This window comes from Myotis lucifugus, unplaced genomic scaffold (genome assembly GCF_000147115.1).
Source record: "Myotis lucifugus unplaced genomic scaffold, Myoluc2.0 scaffold_341, whole genome shotgun sequence".
NCBI lineage: Eukaryota > Metazoa > Chordata > Mammalia > Chiroptera > Vespertilionidae > Myotis > Myotis lucifugus.
Genome location: NW_005871389.1, coordinates 277359 through 299443, shown reverse-complemented (window position 1 = coordinate 299443; position 22085 = coordinate 277359). Strand labels below are relative to the sequence as shown.

The 22085-nt window shown below is 44.8% G+C and overlaps 2 protein-coding genes across 22 annotated transcripts in view; one reads left to right on the top strand and one right to left on the bottom strand.

Annotated features, from left to right (window-relative positions):
• The window catches only part of SAFB (scaffold attachment factor B), a 36471-nt gene extending 30045 nt beyond the window's left edge, over nucleotides 1-6426 (bottom strand). For 8 of the 13 annotated variants that reach the window (XM_023764611.1, XM_014466458.2, XM_023764613.1 and 5 more), the window contains exons 1-2: nucleotides 6098-6419; nucleotides 2778-2862 (exon numbers count right to left, since the gene is read on the bottom strand). In XM_023764611.1, coding sequence (XP_023620379.1) covers nucleotides 2778-2862; nucleotides 6098-6286 — 274 coding nt within the window. In that variant the 5' untranslated portion in view covers nucleotides 6287-6419. Of the gene's footprint in view, nucleotides 1-2777; nucleotides 2863-3782; nucleotides 3801-4218; nucleotides 4391-6097 lie in introns of those variants that run through there. The other 5 variants (XM_006101085.1, XM_006101084.2, XM_023764619.1 and 2 more) reach the window with 4 other exon arrangements.
• A 218-nt stretch (nucleotides 6427-6644) lies between these two features.
• The window catches only part of SAFB2 (scaffold attachment factor B2), a 42724-nt gene continuing 27283 nt past the window's right edge, over nucleotides 6645-22085 (top strand). For 3 of the 9 annotated variants that reach the window (XM_023764604.1, XM_006101089.3, XM_023764607.1), the window contains exons 1-9: nucleotides 6648-6932; nucleotides 8083-8170; nucleotides 14665-14729; nucleotides 14815-15018; nucleotides 17255-17317; nucleotides 18417-18444; nucleotides 19349-19859; nucleotides 20284-20333; nucleotides 20767-20867. In XM_023764604.1, coding sequence (XP_023620372.1) covers nucleotides 6747-6932; nucleotides 8083-8170; nucleotides 14665-14729; nucleotides 14815-15018; nucleotides 17255-17317; nucleotides 18417-18444; nucleotides 19349-19859; nucleotides 20284-20333; nucleotides 20767-20867 — 1296 coding nt within the window. In that variant the 5' untranslated portion in view covers nucleotides 6648-6746. Of the gene's footprint in view, nucleotides 6933-8082; nucleotides 8171-14664; nucleotides 14730-14814; nucleotides 15019-17254; nucleotides 17318-18416; nucleotides 18445-19348; nucleotides 19860-20283; nucleotides 20334-20766; nucleotides 20868-22085 lie in introns of all 9 variants that reach the window. The other 6 variants (XR_002832205.1, XR_002832204.1, XM_023764606.1 and 3 more) reach the window with 4 other exon arrangements.

Genomic DNA, 22085 nt, shown 5'->3' with positions numbered 1-22085 from the left:
AGTGATTAATCACAAAAACAATATGTAATTATATATGTGTTTTCTGATGGTCTTAGGTGCCCCCTGTGAAAGGGTTGTTCGACCCCTAAAGGGGTCGCGACCCACAGGTTGAGAGTCACTGCCCCAAAAGCATAACCACAGGGAACTATCAGTCGCTATGACACGCACTGACCACCAGGGGAGTGTCGCTCAGCCAGGAGCTGGCTCAAGGCTGGCCAGTACAGCAGCAGTGGCTGGAGCTTCTCCTGCCTCCACAGCAGGGCTAAGGATGTCCGACTAAGCCAGCAGGTGGACATCCCCTGAGGCCTCCCGGGCTGCCAGAGAGATGTCTAACTTCCAGCTTAGGCCCAATCCCCCAGGGAGAGGGCATAAGCTGTCAGTAGGACATCTCCCAAGGGGTCCTGGACTGTGAGAGGGCGCAGGCCGGGCTGAGGGACCTCCCCCCTCTCCCCTCCCCCACCACGGCCCACCCAAGTGCACGAATTTCCATGCACTGGGCCTCTAGCTATAAAATATTTTGTAGAGGAGCTAGCTGGTTTGGCTCAGTGGATAGAGCATCAGCCTACAGACTGAAGGGTCCTGGGTTCGATTTCAGCCAAGGGTACATTCCCGGGTTGTGGGCTCGATCCCCAGTAGGGGATGAGGAGGCAACTGATCAATGATTTTCTCTCATCATTGATGTTTCTCTCTCTCCCCTCTCCCTTCCTCTCTGAAATCAATAAAAATAAAATAAAATATTTTGTATAGGACCCTTTTCTTGTTAATCTTCACCCTAGGATATTTTTTCCATTGATTTTTAGAGAGAGTGGGAGGGAGAGAGGAGGAATAGAGGAGAGAAAGAGAGAGAGACAGACAGACACACCAACTGGATGAGACACACCAACTGGATGCCTCCACACACACCTGACCACACATACCTGCAACCCAGGTAAGTGCCTTTGACTGGGAATTGAACCCTCCACCCTTAGGTGCATGGGCCTATGCTCTAAGCCAGCGGTTCTCAACCTGTGGGTCGCGACCCCTTTAGGGGTCGAACGACCCTTTCACAGGGGTCGCCTAAGACCATTGGAAAACACATATATAATTGCGTATTAAAGGGTCTCGGCATTAGGAAGGTTGAGAGCAACTGCTCTAAGCAATGAGTGATTGATACCGGCCAGGGAAGGACCTATTTTTTATAAAGCAAAGAAGAATACATTTACATAGATGTGTTTGCATCTTGATGTTTTTATTTTTAAATGACTGCATACACACAGAAAAGTCTCGGAAAGCATGCCCAACCTTTTATTAGATTTCCTCCTTACTAAGAAGGAACTTTTTTACATTTTACTTAATGCCAAGTCTGTATTTTCAAAAACCTTAGTATAATTTTTTTTTGAGGAGGTTAATCCTCATCTGAGGATATTTTTCTTTGGATTCTTATTCCTTGGATTTTTTTTTTAAAGAGAGAGTGGAAGGGAGGGGGAGACACAGAGAGAGGGGAACATCGATGTGAGAGACACATCCATTAGTTGCCTTCCACATTCACCCCGACCAAGACTGGGGATGAGCCTGCAACTGAGGTATGTGCCCTTGACCAGAATCAAACCTGGGACCCTTCAATCCACGGGCTGATGCTTTATCCACTGACCCAAACCGGCTAAGGTAGTACAATTTTTTTTAATGGAAAAGGAAAGCAAAAAGAAGATTCAAAAGCTCCCACTACGATTGTCTTTTTCTGTTGATTTTCCAGTACACTTTCCCTTGGCAAAGACATTTACTTGGACAAAGGCAAAAATACACAATGTATCATGGACCACAGAAGTGACTTCATTCCAAAGTGAGGTCACAACTGCAGCTCTCCCACAGCTTACACCACACAGTGTGGCTGACAGTGGTGCCTGCTTCTTGGACATTTCAAACCCAGTTCTTTCTTCATCCCTGGCCAAGTAATATAAATATTTAATTTGATTTGGAGCCTGAGCAAAAAGCCTCCAATCACCCAAGGGACCATTCAGAACAGTCCAAATGCCCAATTTTAACAGATTCTTTCTTAAAACAGTAGTTGAATGTTAATAAATTACTGAGTAATTACCGAGGGGAAAGAAAAACAAGGAAGATAAAGCCCCTGTCCTCAACAATCTGGTTATGACACGTTGCAGAATGACATAAGCAAGATATAAGGTCCTGGCAGTGTAGAGGACCTAAGGAGTCATGAGTTGCTATTGGTAGTTTCAGAAGTTGTTGCTTGATGAACTAGGACATGAATACAGACAGATAGGAAAGAAGAGTGGGCAGAAAACAGAAGGCCAAGAGAATGAAACACATTTTTTGCAGCCTGATGAAAGCCCAGAATGTAGGGGAGGAAGGTAGTGGCGGACGAAGTGGGAAAGAGAGGTTTGGGTCAGATCATGAGTGTCATTAGTGCTATGTGGAAAGTGGTTTTTATACAGCAGGTAGTTTTTTAAAGTAATGTCTATAAAAGTGACCACTCTATTTTGGTCAGGAAGCATTTAAAAGGGAAGTTAGTTTCCGAACATCACAGCAATAGTAGACTCAAGCCGTCCTAAATACTCTTTTTGAAGGAAGGTGAAGGGCCCGGATAAGCAAAGGCTGCTGAGAAATCTAGAGGAAAATGAGTAAAGGTGTAAATGCCCCTTCCACCCTCTGAATTCCCAAGTATCACAGAAACAAAATACAATATGTCCCAAACACAACCAAGTAAATGAGGCCTATTAGCAAAGGAAGTAGTTTTGAAGAAAGCTCAACATTAGCAGTGATCATAAATTCCTTGATACCTTTGCTAGATCTTTTTGATGTCTTCTTGTTTCCTTCAGAGGTAATTTCAATTTCATCAGGATTACCCCCTTCATCTTCAATTGCCTAAAGGAAAGGTAAATGGAAAAAAAAATTTCACCATGAAAGTCAACAAAGACTTGACTTTCACAGAAGCTTGGGGCCAATGATTTGGAGGTGCATCACCTCCACCCTTTCCATTTTTCTCTTGCTCTACACACTGAAGCAAGGGCTCTGGAGTTAGACTCTAACAGTTCTAAGCTGTGTGGTCTTAAGGAGATTTACTTAATCTGTTTTCTACTCCATAACATGGGGTTACATAAAAATACAGTACTTACCTTTAAAAGCTGTGTGAGAACTCTATCACCCATGTAAAGCAAGCACTGAACAAACATTCGCCTTATTTTTAACATTACCACCACATTCTGGGTTATCCTACTCCCGGGCTCAATGGAACTAAAAAAAAAAACGGAAAGGCACCCTCTCCACTTTCCTGACTTCACCCAGCAATGTGCTATCTGACCTCAGGGACCCCTCTCCATGCCACGCCTGCACTCGACACTGTCTGTATAGAATACAATTCACTGGCTGAGTTCCTACCGTGTGTTGGCACGGAACAAGACATGACATGTAGTACCTCATCTATGACTGACTCTAAAGGTCTTGCTCTCTGCCACTAAGAGACTCACCTCAAAGGATACAGAATTATAAGAAGCTCTTGGTAAGCCCAGCCTCCCACCCCAGGAACTTGTCATTCACTTCAACAGCCCCACCCACACTCAGCAAATCAGTACTGAACATGTCAATGATGACATCCCTGAAAACTGGGCTTCAGGTTCAGGATTTACTAATAACCCTTTCTCTTTTTACTGTACTATCCAATGAGCATAATTTTCTTATAAATCCAATTCAAATACTGCATTTTATTTGTATACCGTTTCAGATTCTCAGGAGTTTCCAGCTTGCTACCTGAATTTAGAATGGGACTTGGGGGGTCCTGCACCTACCTAATCTGTATCAGGAGCAAAGACAATCTCTCCTGTCTCTCTGAAGCCAGATCTAGAAAAAAATCAAAGTGCTGCCCTGGGATCAAGGAACAGACAACCAGAAAGCCCCTAACCCTCTTAGCTAGGGACAGACAATTCTGGACCACTAAGAGACTAGAAGAGCTGCTCAAGACAGGAGGTGTACACTTCACCCTCACTGTCTCATTGGGGTGGAGTGTTTACAGGGTCATCTCTATGGGGACTGAAGGCTCTGAGTCATCCTTGTAGGCAAATTAACTTTGTTGCGTGTTCCCTCCATCTTTTCCTCTTTTGCCCTTTCAGGAAAAATAAACCAAGGAAGGGATACAAACTGGATGACAGAAGTGGAAGAGAAAGAGAAGATCAACAATAATTCCAGACTTGCTTGGGCATGTAGTAGATGAGTTCATAGGCTCACGGTATTTATGTAGTGCCCACGTCCTTGAGAAACTGAAAGGAGGGAAAAGGTGGGATGGATTTGTCCCCTCAAAGGTGACAGTGATGGAAGATTCCTGAAGTCACACCAGTCTCAGCCACCAGCCTGACAGGAGGGTTCAATCCCATCTTAGCTCTGCAGGCTTGCAGACTGTCTGGGAGGAAAAAAGTATAAAACACCCAATTCAGTTTTGTTGCCAGGAGGCTCTGGTGGCTAAGAACATGGACTACATCTTCCCAAGTGCCAACCCTCACACCCTCGTTGCATTTTCTCCAGGTAAACATCTTGGTTAATGAACGGCCTGCCCTGAATAAAGGAATTTAGTGTTCATAGTGAATAAAAGTTAAGGAAGTTAGTATCCATAATGAAAGAATATAAGCTCTAGTTAGAAAGGCCCCAACTGGCTCTGGGCATATCACCTCACCACTCTTGAGCCTGAGCTTCCTTATCTGGAAAAATAGGAAAAAAATACCTACTTTCTCTCAATAGCAATCAAAATAAAACCCCAATCCTCAGTTGTTTGGGAGCCAGGGTGGAATGAGTCACAAACCACATTATCTGTAGGGGATGGAGACAGGGGTGAAGGCTGAGAGGGTCTCAAGACACGAGGAGCCTGGCCGGGGCTCAGTGGTTGACGTTAACCTATGAACCAGGTCACCGGTTCAATGCCGGGCGGGGCTGCCGGCTCCATCCCCGGTAGGGGGCGCGCAGGAGCAGCCATCAATGATTCCCTTTCATCATTGATGTTTCTACTTCTCTCTCCCTCTCTGAAATGAAAAAAACAAGAAGACCTAGGTGGGGAAAAGGTTAAAAAAAAGGAAGCGAATAACAAAAACGTAAGGGATGCAAACACTGACTTAACTCCGCATTTTTCACACCTATCCTTCAGTACCCCGTAAAGTAAGGGATTACAGCCCCCATTTTGGAAATGACAGAGAGGAAAAAATGACTTGTGACAACGATCAGATCCCCGGTGTTTACATGTGCCAGGCAACATGCTAAGGCCTTTCAGGCCACCTCACTTAGTCCCCGGAACAAAAGCACCATGTTTTCCCTCTTTTTACACAAGCAGCAGCAGGCTCAGAGAGGATTAAACGTCTTCCATGCGAAAGATCCAGCCCCCGAGACCCGACAGAGCCCTAAGCCCAGGCGCACACCCTGCCTTTCGGGGTGAGCCATCTCGGTGTCCCCCAAGTCTGCCTTTTACATTTCTGATCACTCTTGCAAACAACACTTTCCCTTCCGTGTTATACCCCCGAGCTAGGGATGGCAAACCCCAGATTGTTTTTTTTCCCCTTTAAATATCTTCTTGACATGCTCGCTTTATAAATTAACCTCCCATTCAAGGCTTGTTGGCCCTAATGGAACAATCAACATCCATCTTTGTCGAAAAGACTCCCGCGGCCAGCGAGGGCACAGGGGCTCAGCGGGCCTGGGTTCCAATCCCGTCGCCTCCTCTCCCCGACCGTGTGACCTTGGCCGGGTCCCCCGATTCCCCCAGGAAGTGAGGATTTCAGGGCTCCCCGTCCACTTGGGGGAAGCTGGGAAGAGACAACGAGAGGAAAGCCCTCCGCGAAGTGGCTGCTGCGGAAAACAGGATCTCGGTCGATGTCACCCGCCATCTAGAGCTGCGCGGCTACCGCCGCTTCCCCCGTCGCGTCACATTTTCTCTTCCTCGCCCCATTGCGGCGCTAGGGTTTGCACCTGGGCCTGGCTGGGCTCGCAGCCCCCGCAGGGGCCTAGGAGGAGCAGGGAGAAGCACGGAACGCCAGGCCGCAAATGGGGCCGGAGGCGGGCCCTGGCACCAGAGAAACACTGTTGCGGCTGCGGGAGTCCCACGACCCCGAGGGCCCGGCTCTACCTTTCTGAGCCTCTCCATCAGAACGCTCTTGTTGCCGCTCGAGTCCAGGTTCCGTTTCTTCAGCTCCGCCCGCAGATCGATCACCCGCAGGTCGCTGAGGCGCCGCGTCCCTGTCTCAGACGAGGCGGTGCTCAGAGCCGCAGCTCCCGCCGCACCCGAATCGCCTAGGCCTGAGAGAGTCTCCGCCATTCCAGGGACCCGGGCTCTGCCACCCACTTCACACAGAACCGGGCCGGGGTTCTCTCAGCTCCTAGCACAAAATGGCGCCGCCTGCCAGAGAACTGCTCCAGCGCCCCGGCTCGCCTCGCTTCTGCGCAGGCGCACCTGGCGCAGGCCCGGTACTCTGTAGCGTCTGCAAATGCGTGGTGAGCGCCTTGGGGGATGTGCGCAGGCGCGTTGCGTCTCTCCAGCCTCCCGCTGCGAAAGGCCGGGACGCATGCGTGTTGTCTATACGGCGCCTGCGCGTAGTGTCTGGGAACGCGCGGTTGGTCGGCGCACTAGCCCGTGGCTGCTAAGAACGCCTGCACAGCCGGAAAGCGGGGCGGGAGGAAGTGATTGCGTTTTCCTCTTAGGCGGCGCCATTTTGTGCTCAGAGCCGCTACAGCCGCTGGCGGTGTGGGGAGTAGGTGCCGGAGACGGGGAACTCGGGATGGCGGAGACCCTGGCAGGCTCTGGCGACTCGGGTTCTGGCACGGCCGCGGTTGGTCCGGGCGCCTCGGAGGCGGGGACGCGACGGCTCAGCGAACTGCGGGTGATCGACCTGCGGGCGGAGCTGAAGAAGCGAAACCTGGACACGGGCGGCAACAAGAGCGTCCTGATGGAGCGACTCAAGAAGGTGAGGGGGCTCGGGGCACGGGGGTGGCGCAGGAGGTCGGGGTGCGCCCCCGAGTGGACCTGTCACCGCGACCTCTGGACCCGGGCGTCTGCGGCCCGCCTCCCTCTTGGCGGACCCCCCGGCCTGAGCTGTCCGGGACGTGGGGGCCTGGCTGTGTGACCTTGGCCCGTGATCGTCCCTCTCTGTGCCTTGGTTTCTACCAGGTCGTCGCCTCAAGTGGGCTGGCAGCCTGCCTGCCTTAGACGCTAGGGTGGCCCCGACTCCTCCCAGGCCCGAGTTTTAGGTTGGGCGCTGTGACCTTGTACGAGTGCCTGTGTGTCTCTGAGCCTCAGTTTCCCTCCCTGGAGAACAGATGACTGAAGGACCTTTGGGATCTTGCAGGAAAGGGAGCTGTGCTTGTACCTGCCCCAGTGCCTCGGCACTTACCATACCCGACGCCAGACTGCTCTTCTCGCGGGTGGCCTGGCCGACCCCCTGTCTTTTGGATCTGTTTGAGATGTCACCTTCAGTAACGTGCAGCTCCCCCTCCCCCACTTTCTCCTGTCATCCTCTGTTTATTCCCCTCAACACCACACATAACACAAACTTGAAAATGGGGGATTGTCGTGTCTCCAACCAGAACAAACTTCTTAAGGGGGGCGCGGGGGGAGCTGTGAGTTTACTGTGAGCCCCAGCCTTGTGCCAGGCAGGAGGGAAGCACCGAGGTACCTTCCCCAACCCGATCTGTCTGTCCTCCCTCCCCGCGCTCGCCCAGGTCAAAGATGGCTTGCTTGGTGGACCACCGTTCAGAGCCCATTGCCCATGGAGACCAAGTACAAGCCTCTTGTTATTATTTGTTATATTAACTTAAACTAGAAGGTTGGGCAGTTTCAAGGTTAGGGGCCAATTTGGAACTGGTCATTGACCCTGATTCTGAACACCCTTTCACACACCTTTTTTTTTAGGGGTTGGGGGTGTGAGGAGGGGCAGTGTCGTGTGGCGTGCAGAGAGAACCAAGTTGTGCTGGGTTCATCCTGTGTCTTGTGGGCTTGAAGCCCAGATAGCAGAACCAGACTTGCTCTTTGCAAGGAAGAGTTAGAAGTTGTTACTTAAAAACAACAATGTGTGCCCTGCAGCTCTTGACAATGTAAAATCCATCTCTTCCTGACAGGCAGTTAAAGAAGAAGGGCAGGATCCTGATGAAATTGGCATCACATTGGAAGCCACGAACAGGAAGACAGCAAAGAGATGTGTTAAAGGTATCCACCTGTACTTCCTGCTGCTAGAGGTCCGAGTGTTAGGGAGCTCACTTACTTAGAGACCTGGTTTTTTAGCGCTCTTTCTGCCCTCCAGGCCTGGAAGAGAATGTCTTCAGCTGTCATTGTTCTCCATCTCCTAATTAGGCCTGCTCTTCACCAGCTAACAAGTGACTCTCTGGGTGCTGGAGGAGGACACCAAGTAAAATTAAAATACATGCTAAAAACATCTCAGTTCTTGCCATTGGTATTGAAAAAGAACTAAAGTAAGACACTCTAAAAGCTGTCCTGACTGGTTTGAGCACCTGCTTTGGCTTCCTTCCTGGTTTAAAAAAATAGGACTTAAGGAAAATGACAACAACCCAAGACCAAATAGAACTCAGCTTCTCTATGGTCCAAAATAGATTGTCAGAGTATTTGTATCCAGCCTATGTTTTTACTAGTGTGATTTTTTAAAAATTAAGATATAATTCAAATTCTATAGAATTCACCTAAAGTGTACAATGCAGTGCTTATTTACAAGACTGTGCAGTCATCACCAGTGTCTAATTCTAGGTATTTTCATGACCTCCGTGCCCACTAGCAGTCACTCCCCATTTTCCCAGCCCTCAGCCCTTGGAACTAATTGACTTTGTCCCTTAGATTTGCCTATTCTGGACATTTCATATAAATAGAATCATACAGTCTGTGGCCTTTTCTGTCTGCCTTCTTTCATTGAGCGTTATGTTTTCAAGATATATTTACGGCATGCCCCTACATTAATTCCTTGATGGATAATACCTGTTACTTTTTGGAAGGACTTAATTTCAGAAAACTTTGAAACCTTACTCTCCTTATTGTAGGGAGGAATTACTTATTGGATTAAAGTGATCAAGAGGATTTAACCAAATGTCCTCATTATTAGGTTTTACAGTGATAAGGACAATATAATTCAGGCAGTAGAGGACAGTTGTTTAGAAAGTCAAAAGAAATTAATTTGTAGCATTTTCAACAATTTCAGTTTACTTTTTAAGTAGATTTTCCTGGAAGGAAAACTTTTCTATAACGTATCTAACTTTTAAAACTTGTATGGTATAAGTGTTTTGAAATGTTACATTTTTTAGTTAGGTTTCATAAAGAGAGCTACATTATGTTTAATTTTAAAACATTGATTTTTTTTTGCTATTGTATCGATCCATACTTCACTATGAACACGGACTGTCCAAATGAATACAGACTATGAGAGACTGGTCTACAGCAGGAAACATACAATTACTTCTGTTTTTTAAAATATATATATATTTCGCCGGAACCGGTTTGGCTCAGTGGATAGAGCGTCGGCCTGCGGACTCAAGGGTCCCGGGTTCGATTCCGGTCAAGGGCATGTACCTGGGTTGCGGGCACATCCCCAGTGGGAGGTGTGCAGGAGGTTTCATAAAGAGAGCTACATTATGTTTAATTTTAAAACATTGATTTTTTTTTGCTATTGTATCAAAAATCAATAAAATATATTTAAAAAAAAAAAAATGTTACCTCAATAAAGTTTCCTGACCTTTCTTTAAAAAAAAAAAAAAAAAAAAAAAAAATATATATATATATATTTTCATTGATTTCAGAGAGTAAGGAAGGGAGAGAGAGATAGAAACATCAATGATGAGAGAGAATCATTAATCGGCTGCTTCCTGCATGCCCCCTACTGGGGATCAAGCCCTAAACCCAGGCAAGTGGCGTGACCGTGACTGGGAATCGGACCATGACCTCTTGGTTCATAGGTCTCACTGAGTCATACCAGCCAGGCAACAACTATGGTCTGAAAGCCTGTTTTAAGATAGCTATAAAATAACTTAAATTAGTTTAAAAGTTTTTAATGTAGATGCTCACTTAAAACTGTTGAGGTTTAAGGTTTATGAATCCAAATGTTCTTGGCTCCTAACGGGGATCTTTACATCATTAGACAAACTGAACCTTAGCCAGGTGTTTTAAAAATCTATCTGAATGTCTGGATTAAAGCTTATGTCAAATCAAAACTACATGGAATTAGTATTTTGTCTGGAAAGCTTTGGTAGTAGTTCATTTGTATAGAGAGAATGCTTATACCAACACTAGAGGCCCAGTGCACGAAATTTGTGTATGGGTAGGGTCCCTAGGCATGGTCGGCGATCAGGGCTGATCAGGGCCTTCCTTCATTCTGTGCTGCCCCCTGGTGGTCCATGCACATCATAGCGAGCGGTTGAACTACCGAGGGGATAATTTGCATATTAGCCTTTTCTTATATAGGGTAGCTCTAGCAATGGTCCCTTCCTCGTTTTCAGAACCAATGCCCAGAGAAGGAACAGGTAGGTGGTCTGAGTCCAGGGACAGAGGATAGTACCTATAGGTTGTTGAGCTAGCATATCCTTTGGAGGTGTTTGGGCTCCCGGTTAGTGATTTGAAGTATTTCATCATCATGGTGTCCTAGTTGAAATTAGGTCCTCAAGATTACATAAAAGTCATCAGGAAGAATTAACCAATTGTTTTCCAGAGTCTGCAAGAGTGGGACTAATTCTGGGAAGTCAAGAGTGACTGTTGCCTTTCAAAAGTAAAGAGTAGCTAAAATTGTGGAAGACGTCTGGATGTGTTTTGAAAGATTAAATTTTGGAATTAGGTTTTATGTGAGAAACTAAAATTTGATTTTCTAGTTTCTGTTCTGTTGCCCCCCCACAACCCCCGTTTCAGCTTTTAGTCAGCAGAGGCCAGACCCTTGAGATTGGGGTACAGCTTATCTGATCAGTATTTGTCATTCCCACTCTTATTTAGGGCACTTTTTGGTGAAGCTTTAGGGTGTGCATTTTTCTTGTTTACATCCTGTGTGTGTACTGCAGGCTACTATTTAGAGGCCTAGAAATTGGTTGCAACTGCCAAACATTTTTAGACAGTGTATTTCAAAGGGTATGCTGGGCTTAGATATAATGGGAAGTGGTACAGCTGAGTTTTTGAGTCCCAGCTTTGGAGCTGAACCAAATTCTTTTTTTTTTTTTATTCTTTTTAAAAATATATTATAATAAGTATTACAAACGGTATTACATATGTGTCCTTCCCCCCCTGAACCAAATTCTTATGTGTCAAATTCAGATAATAAACCTGCTAGCGTTGTGGGGAGTATTAAATAATAAGATGTGGAGAGTACGGTATCTGACATATAAAACTACATTTCTTGAGTGGTTACTGATGATAATGATAAATGAAATACTTAAGGTGTAAACATTGCAGTTTGAATCTTTAGTCAGTTTCTGTCCTGGCTAGGGCCTCAGTTGGTGGTAGCATCATCCCATACACCAGAGGTTCTCAATCTGGGGGTCAAACGACCCTTTCACAGGGGTTGCCTAAGACCATCGGAAAACACATATATAATTACACTAGAGGCCTGTTGCACGAAAAGATTCGTGCAATAGGCTTTCCCTTCCCCTGGCTGCCGGCACCGGTTTTCTCTGGCACCTGGGACCCAGGCCTTCGCTCTGGCCGGAGCCGCCTTCAAGCCTTCGCTGCCCCGCCCGGATGCCCTGGGCTGGGTCGCACACGGGGCGCCCAGGCGGGCCGGCAGATTGCTACTGCCCTGCCCGGCCGCCCCGGGTCGGGTCGCACATGGGACGCCCGCTGCCCCGGGTCACAGATAGCAGGCCCGGATGGCGGCAGGGCAGGTGGGATGGTGCTGTCCCACCCTGCCTGCAGTATGCAAATTAGCCGCCATCTTTGTTGGCGGTTAATTTGTATATTGCGCTGATTAGCCAATGGGAGGTGTAGCGAAGGTGCAGTCAATTACCATGTTTGTCTATTATTAGATAGGATATTGTTTTTGTGATTAATCACTGTGCTTTAATTATGTGCAATTTGTAACAATGAAAATACGTCCTGCATATCAGATATTTACATTACGATTCATAACAGTAGCAAAATTACAGTTATGAAGTAGCAACGAAAATAATTTTATGGTTGGAGGTCACCACAACATGAGGAACTGTATTAAAGGGTTGCGGCATTAGGAAGGTTGAGAACCACTGCCATACACCAAAAGGTTGGGGTTTGATTCCCAGTCAGGGCAAATACCTAGGTTGCAAGTTTGATCCCCGTTAGGTGCCTATGGCTGGCAACAGATCCATGTTTTTCTCCCTCCCTCCCTTCTTCTCTCCTCCTTCCTCTCTCTCGAAAATTAATAAAAACATATCTTCAGGTGAGGATTAAAAAAAAAGATTGAGGTTTCTTATGTTTAATTTTTTTATTTAAAGATTATGAAAATATTTTTCAATAATTTGGAAGATGTAAAAAGTATGTATATAAAAATAAAATTATTTCTAATTATACCACTCCATATTTTAACCATTGTTGTTGGTTGCTTCAGTCATCTCCATCTGTATGCATCTTCACGCTTGCATGTATACAAACATTCATGTGCTTTTTAAAAGGAGATCTACATGGTTTTGTTTCTTTTTTTACTTTTTAAATTTTATTGATTTACTTTAGAGAGAGAGAAGAGGAAGGAAGAGAGAGAGACATTGATTTTTGTTCCATTATTCATGCATTCATTGTTTGATTGTTGTAAGTGCCCTGACCAGGGGTCAAACCCACAACCTTGGCATATTGGGATGATGCTCTAACCCAGTGGTTGGCAAACTGCGGCTCGCGAGCCATATGCGGCTCTTTGGCCTCTTGAGTGTGGCTCTTCCATAAAATACCACCTGCAGGCATGTATGTACAGTGCGATTGAAACTTCGTGGCCCATGCGCAGAAGTCAGTATTTTGTGGAAGAGCCACACTCAAGGGGCCAAAGAGCCGCATGTGGCTCGCGAGCCGCAGTTTGCCAACCACTGCTCTAACCAACCTGAGCTACCCGGCCAGGGCCTCTTTTTTTTAACTTTATGGGAATTTTACCATATTAAATATTCTTTTTTTTTTTTTTTAATATATTTTATTGATTTTTTACAGAGAGGAAGGGAGAGAGATAGAGAGTTAGAAACATCGATGAGAGAGAAACATCGATGAGAGAGAAACATCGACCAGCTGCCTCCTGCACATCTCCCACTGGGGATGTGCCCGCAACCCAGGTACATGCCCTTGACCGGAATCGAACCTGGGACCTTTCAGTCCGCAGGCCGACGCTCTATCCACTGAGCCAAACCGGTTTCGGCCATATTAAATATTCTTGAGAGCTTATTTAAGTTACAAGACATTGTATGGTGTACCACAGGGTTTCACAACCTTAGCACTGTTAACTATTTAGAGTAAATAATTCTTTGTTTAGGACGCTGTCCTTGCAATGTGGTATGATGAGCAGCATCCCTGGTCACTCACTTCCACTAAATAGATGCCAGTAGCACACACACCCCAGGTCTGATGCCCTCCTAAATGTCTCTAGATATTGCCAGGTTACACCCCACTCTCCCCATTGACTCACATGCTGGTATCCACGTATGAACATTCTAGTGCATGTCCTAAGGGGAGCACGTACATTTTTTCAGGCCTTGCCTTTCCCTCTAACCCAGCGGTTCTCAACCTATGGGTCGCAACCCCTTTGGGGGTCGAACGACCCTTTCACAGGAGTCGCCTAAGACCATCGGAAAACACATATATAATTACATATTGTTTTTGTGATTAATCACTATGCTTTAATTATGTTCAATTTGTAACAATGAAATTGGGGGTCACTACAACATGAGGAACTGTATTAAAGGGTGGAGGCATTAGGAAGGTTGAGAACCACTGCCTAACCCCTTGGGAATACCTAGCATTAACTGTAAATAACTCGGATTTTATGGTAGCCTTTGCCTCACAGATAAAAGTTCCAGAGCTGAAGACTGATGAAAGGCAGGCAGCCTGCTTGAAATGGTGGAATGTAGGGAAGGCCAGCAAGTTTATAATCCAGAATGTTATTTGAAGTTGCATTTCTTTAATTACTAGATGGATATTACATTTTTAAAATTATATTTGTTGGAAAATGCCTGTTATCCTTTGCTCTTCTTTTGGGATGTTTGTTTTACTTTGGAGTGGTTTTGAAATTTTTTGAAGCGCTTAGGTATTTTGTTAAAAATCAAATGCTTTTGTTTGATAGTATTACAGAAATCCTAGATATTCATATCCTGATGGAGACAAAATTGCACACATTAAAACAGGCACTTTGCCTGACTGGCTCTGTGGTTGAGTGTCTACCTATGAACCAGGAGGTCATGGTTCAATTCCCGGTCAGAACACATGCCTGGATTGTGGGCTCGACCTCCAGTGTGGGTTGTGCAGGAGGCAGCCGATCAATGATTCTCTCTCATCATTTTTGTTTCTTTCTATCTCTTCCTCTCCCCTCCTCTCTGAAATCAATAAAAAAATTTTTTTTAATTAGCAGAATACTTTAAAAAACCCCAGAAAACAAAACAGGCACATCTTCTAGTTTCCTTGTAACATGTTCTCTCTAAGATTGAAATCTATCATTCTGCTAAACTAATTATAAGGCTAGACCTGAGTGTTATCTGATTGAACAATTATTCTGTAATTAGGACAGAAGATAGAGGAAGAAGGCACAGAAGATAATGGCCTAGAAGAGGATTCCAGAGACGGGCAGGTATGTGGCATGACAGTGGAGACAGCAGCAGGAGCGCTGAGTCCTGGTCTACCTGGTCATTGATACTTCTCGTTCCTCTTTATAGGAGGATGTGGAAGCAAGTTTGGAGAGCTTGCAGAATATTGACATGATGGATGTTAGTGTGTTAGAAGAAGCTGAAGTCGAGAACAGCAGTGCCCCAGACTTTGGGGATGATGGCACAGACAGCATCCTCGATTCCCTTTGTGATAGCAAAGAGTATGTGGCTGCACAGCTGAGTGAGCTTCCAGCTCAGCTCACAGAACATGCTGTAGGTAACACTAAGACACGTGGAATGTGGCAGGAGGCCCAAGGCTCCCAGTGCTTATGTGCTGTTTATATGAGCAAGATCATGCTAAGGGTTGGTTGATTAAATAGCAAGCAGCAAAATCAGTCACCATAAACATTTAATTTAGGAACTGAACCTTGGTGGTAAATTCTGTCCATTTAAACTCAACATAGGTCAGATATTAATTAATGAATAACTTCTCCGTTAATGTTTCTGTAGTATTGGAGACTATTTCTAATTGGGTGAGAGACACTTTCTAAGCATAAGCCATAAACGGTTGCACAGTTAATAAAAGTATTTTCCTTTTAAAAAAGTAGGTAAAAAACTAGAAAGATAAAACAAAAACAGTGTATAACTTCATCATCCAGATAATCTTATAGATGTTTTAGAAAGTTTACACTATGCATAAGAATAGACAGTCATGCCCTGGCCGGTTTGGCTCAGTGGTTGAAGCATCAGCCCACTGACTGAAGTGTCCCGGGTTCATTTCCAGTCGGGGGCACGAATCTTGGTTGCAGGCTCAATCCCTGGCCCCAGTAGGGGCGCATGAGGGAGGCAGCCAACCGTTGTGTCTCTCTCACATCAATGTCTCTCTCTCTCTCTCTCTCTCTCTCCCCACCCCCCTCCTCCTTTCCACTCTCTAAAAATCAGTGGGAAAATATCCTTAGGTGAGGATTAACAACAAAAAATAATAATAGCCCTAGCTAGTTTGGCTCAGTGGATAGAGCGTCAACCCTGGGACCAAAGGGTCCTGGGTCCAATTCCAGTTAAGGGCACGTACCTCAATTGCAGGCTCAATCCCTGGCCCTGGTCAGGGTTGGAGCAGGAGGAAAACAAACATTGTGTGTCTCTCCTCCTCCTACTTCCCACTCTAAAAATCAATTGCAAAATATTCTCAGGATTAACAACAACAAAAAGAATAGTTGGTCACCCTCGCTGGTTTGTCTCAGTGGATAGAGCGTCAGCCTGCGGACTGAAGGGTCCCAGGTTCGATTCCAACCAAGGGCACATGCCTGGGTTTCGGGCTTTATCCCCAATGGGGGATATGCAGGAGGCAGCCAGTCAATGATTCTCTCTCATCATTGATGTTTCTATCTCTCTTTGCCTTTCTCTTCCTCTCTGAAATCAATAAAGATATATTAAAAAAAAAAGAATAGTTGGTCATATTAAAAGAGGTGAAATACAGTGAAAAAAATATTTGTCATCCCAGAAAAACCCCTTCCGTTAAAGGGAATCACTATTAATGTCCTGGTGTGTAAGGTAGGGCTTTAATTCTGTTACCAGAGTCCCCTTCCCAAGTTCTCCCAATATTTTGGCATAGAGCTCTTTGTGGTGGCCATCCTAGAAATAATGGTCATTTGAATCTTACCATCTTGGCATGCCTAGCCATTCTAGTTTGGTTGTGTTGTTTACGTAAGGCATTACAGCTTTAAACTAAAACAACTGCCCTCGAAGGACTGAACTTTAAACCTTCAAGGACAAAAGCCACAAACTCCGAACATCACTCCTCAACCTAGGATAATATTAAGCAAGTGATTTCCCCTCTCTAGGCGCGATCCTGTTGTATCATGTTAATTATTTTCAGAGCATGTCCTTGGTTTCTAACTTCTTGGTTAATGGAAGAGTCCAGGTTATAAGGTTCAAACCTATAAAATGATAAAAGAAATATTTGGAAAGGGATATTTTTGTATTTCACTTAGGTAAAAGACCTTCAAATTTAGTAATCTTTAAGATAAGTGGAATTTGTTTTATTTTATTTTGTTTTTTGATATAGTAAATAGTCAAGTTAAGTGTTTGTTAAATACAGCACTCTAGAAGAAAATACCCTGTTACTGTTATTTTAAAAGTGTTGCTACCAAGTGAAATTGGAGGAGTACCTGGTTTTGAGTTCTGCTTTGGGAATTCTATGAATGAGTCGTGTATGTAGACCATCAGTATGTGGAAACTGCCTGGGAGTGAATTCATTCATTCATTTGGGCAATGCTGACAGAATACCTACTGTTTGCAAGCCTCTGTCAGTGATGCTGCTGTTATCCAGTGCGAGAGCAGGTGTGGGGGCAGGGAGGCAAGTAATAAACTGAATAATCTGACCCTTAACTTGTGGATGGCAGTAGATATCTGAAGGAAATAGATACATGGGTTGCCTGGAACAGAGTGAGGCCTAGACCTAGGCATTCACAGCTCTGAGCCCACAAAGTGACCTTCCATTATCTTTCAGGTAGGCGGGGAAGGCTTTGAGAGCACTTTGGATGCTTCATCGTTGGACTTCAAAGTACCTTCGGTAAGTGACCATCTGTTTCTGCATGATTGGAAACTTTACATGAGTGGTTAGTTTTCCGTATTTGGAAACGATGTGTAGGTGTATGTGCAAATGATTGATTGAGGATTGATATTGAGCTGGGTGCTAAGGATAAGAGGTTGAGGGCCAAACCGATCAGTTTCAGGATTTGCAGTCTATTGGGGGCAGGGTTAAGAACCAGCAAAGAATGTAATGGAAGAGAAGTTTAAGTAGTTGGCCAACCTAGAAGGCTTCCTGGAGGAAGTCCTGTTTGAATTAAGGTCTGACATTGGTCAGGAGTTAGCCCAGTAAGGAAGAAAAGAAGACTTCGGGGACATGGCTTATTGTAGGAATGGCGTACACAGGGTAAGGGCAGAGGGGCAGTGGGGCTGCAGAAGCAGGTGGGCCTGACTGCCAGTGTCTATGGGTGGGGAACGGATTTGGCAGGTGTTCTTGTTTTCAGTGGGAAGTCAGGGAAAGGTTTTAACAGGGTAGAGAGATGGTTTTAACAGGTTCCAGTTATAAATAATAGATTATGTTGGGAGAAACACATTTTTTTCTCAAGTCCGGTTTCGTGTATAAAGCAGTGGCCATCTGTGTAACTTCTGCCCTGACTGTGGGAGTCTGCCAGCTGCAGAGGCATTAGATCAGCTTAAAACTTGGGTTGGGATGGTCAGACTCTGAGTGGAGAATTGAACAGGCTCAATATTACCACTGCCTTTCTGCTTTTGCTGGGGAGAAAATGGCAAGTGATTGTATAATGGAGTGCATTGTTTTGAGTGGATCTGCCCAGTTTTTAAGTGCCTTGTGGCTTTGCTTTCTCTTTTCTTTTTTATTATTTATGTATTTATTTTTATTTATTGTCTAAAGTTTTACATGTGTCTCCTTTTTCTCTGCTTGACCCCCTGCCCCCAGCCATTCTCACCCCGGGCAAGCCCCCACCGCCCCAGTGTCTGTGTCCATTGGTTATGCTAATATGCATGCATATAAATCCTTTGGTTGCTCTCTACTCCCCCCGCCCCCCCTTTGCCATTTGTCTCTGGATATATTCTTGTTCATCAAATTATGTTGATCATTATTTTCTCTTTTCTTTTTTAATTAGGATATTGAAGAACCACTCTTGGAGCCAGGTACTGATAAGAAAAACACAACAGTTATGGTTTGAAAGTTTTTCTCACTACATTTTTTTCAAGCTGTCTATATATTTTATGCTGTATTATGGTGTTGTAAGTGATTTTAATGGTGGACAATCCAGATCGTACAAGGATCAGAGATTGGAAACCCATTCATATCACCAGATCTGTGGAACTGCTGTTCTGGTTTCTAGAGGTCAGATGTATGTGGTGAGATGTAGTGATTTCATCTCTCTAACCACATAGAGTGGCATTTACATAATTTCTCCTTGTGATTCTTCCATGTGTTTCTACACATGAAACAGATCTTGTGATATTTCTCTGCAGTCAATTTGATTAATACAGTTAAGGCAGGATAAAGCAATTGTCAGGGAACTTATAACCTGAGAAGTGACTGGATTCCAGAAGAGGAAACAGAGTTTCTTCATGAAAATTTCCAGCATGTTATTTCCCTTATGGACTGCGTTTATCTCTCGCCATCTGAAGAGTTTCTGGTGTTCCTATTGGACTGTTCTGTTAAAAGAAATTCAAAGAAATTTGGAAATTGAGCTGTCATTGAATGATGACTGCATTCGGTCAGCACCTTGGACATTGGAAAAATAAGTCAGAAGACCCAGACTTGAACAAAACATGAAGAAGACTGTTGAGAAGCAGCCAAGTGGTTGTAGGTGTTTAAATCGGTGGGGGCCTGTTCCATGTAGCGTAGCGGCTTACTCTAGCAGTCGGTTGGAGTGCAGGTAGTGTAACCAGTGTAACGTGTGTACCCGCGGGTTTTCCAATCTCTGTGTAGCTAGCAGTTCTCTTCGTGTTAGTGTGGCAGCCGTGCCAGTTCCACATTTGTGATTGCTTTATTTCCCTGGTAATTAAACCTTGTGCCATTCTATTCCTGTTAAATCCGTAGAAAATGAGAAAATACTCGACATTTTGGGGGAAACTTGTAAATCTGAGCCAGTAAAAGAAGAAGGTTCCGAGCTGGAGCAGCCATTTGCACAGGATACAAGTAGCGTGGGGCCAGACAGAAAGCTTGCGGAGGAAGAGGACCTTTTTGGCAGCGGCCACCCGGAGGAGGGTGATTTAGATTTGGCCAGCGAGTCAACAGCACAAGCTCAGTGGAGCGAGGCAGACACCCTGTTAGCGGTAGTGAAAAGGGAGCCCGTGGAGCAGACAGGCGGTGACGAGAGGATGGACTGTGAGCCTGTAGGGCTAGAGGAGCCAGTTGAGCAGAGTAGTAAAGCCTCAGAGCGCACAGAAGCCTCTAGCGAGGAGGTCGCAGAAGCGCCCCAGGAAGCCTCAAGCCCAGACCCCAGAGATAGCAAAGAAGACGTGAAGAAGTTTGCTTTTGAAGCTTGTAATGAAGTCCCTCCGGCTCCTAAAGAGTCCTCAGCCAGTGAGGGCGCTGATCAGAAAATGAGGTTTGTTTTTTCTCAGTTTTAGACCAGACGCTATCTCCTTTTCATTGGTCGTTTAATGACACACATAAGCTGTTTTTTCTACAATTGGCCAGCCAGACTGATGAAATTATAGTTTACCTCTAAAGAGTGTTTTATTTCTCTTTGTGTATTTTTAGTGGCTGATTGGATTCCTTTTCTTTTTCTCAACCGACTATGGTTGTGTTCTTAAATTGCTAAGTGTTCTCTTCAGTTAAATCGAATTGACTTAAGAATCTGATATTGTATTTTGGGGGGCCAAATATCCAATATAAGCTTGCAAAGATGTCTTGTTAAAATTTTATTTCAGACTAATTTTCTGGTAGGTATCAGTTTTAGCACACATTATATTTTTAATTTAGTTCTCTTGTTTTTTTCCTTCATGATTAACATTAACTTTTGTCTCTAGTTCTTTTAAGGAAGAAAAAGATATAAAGCCAGTCATTAAAGATGAAAAAGGTATGCTTTAACTTACATGGTGGGGAACCACCTATGGATCCCTTGGCTTAGGAGGGAGGGGCCTGGAAATTGCCACATTCTGGAATTTACAGTGAATCCTATTACAACTCTATTCTCCATTGAATACTATAACAAGAGTTATAGAAACTGCTATCTTGGATGAGATTTGATCATTGAAAGACATTTCAGTTTGTAATAACCTGGACATGATTACTCCTCAAGTAAGAAAACTCTGTTTTCCCCATCCAGATTTTTATCTCTGTCGTAGGTGTTGACAATAATTAAATTCTTGAATTAAAAGTGGAAATTGAAAAGAAAAAAGAAGCGTTGGAATTGGATGTGGTTAGGGTTTAAGAGAGAGCCACATTTCAGGAGTGGTCATGCTTTCTATTATTCCTGATGGCAAAGCATAATCTTCTCTCTCCTGCTCCAGGTCGTATCAGCAGCAGTTCTGGTAGGAATTTGTGGGTCAGTGGACTGTCCTCCACAACTCGAGCAACAGATCTGAAGAACCTTTTCAGCAAGTATGGAAAGGTATGCTCTCCATTATGTCTGTCTTGCTACCCAGCCTCAATTTAGCATTAAAAAATATACTCAAGCCCCGCTGGCATGGCTCAGTGGTTGAGTGTCAACCTATGAAACAGGAGGTCACAGTTCAATCCTGGTCAGGGCACAAGTCTAGGTTTCGGGCTCAATCCCCAGGAGGGGGCGTGCAGGAGGCAGCCAATCAGTGATTCTCTCATAATTGATGTTTCTATCTCTCCCTCTCTGAAATCAATCCTATTAAAAAAAAAGGCTAATATGCAAATCGACAGAACAGTGAAATGACTGGTTGCTATGATGCACACTGACCACCAGGAGCAGCTGCTCAACGCAGGAGCTGCCCCCTGGTGGTCAGTGCACTCCCACAGGGGGGGCGCCGCTCAGCCAGAAGCCTGGCTCACAGCTGGTGAGCACTGCAGCAGTGGTGGGAGCCTCTTCCGCCGCTGCGGCAGCACGACTGCTGATGTCCCCTGAGGGCTCCCGGTCTGCGAGAGAGCACAGGCCAAGCTAAGGGGACCACACCCCCATCCCCCACCGAGTGCATGAATTTCGTGCACCAAGCCTTTAGTAAAAATATATACTCAAGAGTTTAGAACCCTACTTCATGCTAATTTTATTGTGGGTCATTTCTAATTTAAGAAAAGGCTGGAGGAGGAAATCCTCAAGGGGGAAAAACTCACCTGGTTTCGGATTTGAGGATTTTTTTTTCTATTTGATAGCGGTTAACAGGCAAAACAGATAATCATGATGTAGAACACTATGCCGAAAACCTGTGTAAATAGCTACAATATGAATGTTCTTGTGGTTCTTTCTAACTTCTCTTTAAGAAGCTGCTATATCTTTTGGCTTATACAAAATTTAAAGCTGGCATGCTGAGGGTTTTTTCCTTAACAGTAAGTTAAGTGTTGGCTTTTATATCTTATAGCATCTTAAGTATATACTTTAAAAACTAGAACGTGATAGTGGTTTACAAATAAATCACCTAATATGCTGCTAATTGGGAGGAGGTGGAAAATAATACAGTTCTAAAACTTTCCAAGGAGCTTAAAGGACTTTTAAAATAAAAATGATTCTGTTGCTTTGGAATTAGGTGATGAAGCAATCTTTTTATAAGCCATAGAGACTGCCCTGGTCTCTAGGATGCCTGTGGGAAATGGCCCTCTAAGGGGGGAGGTAGGGGACAGTGCCTCGAGGAGTTGAGAACTTGCA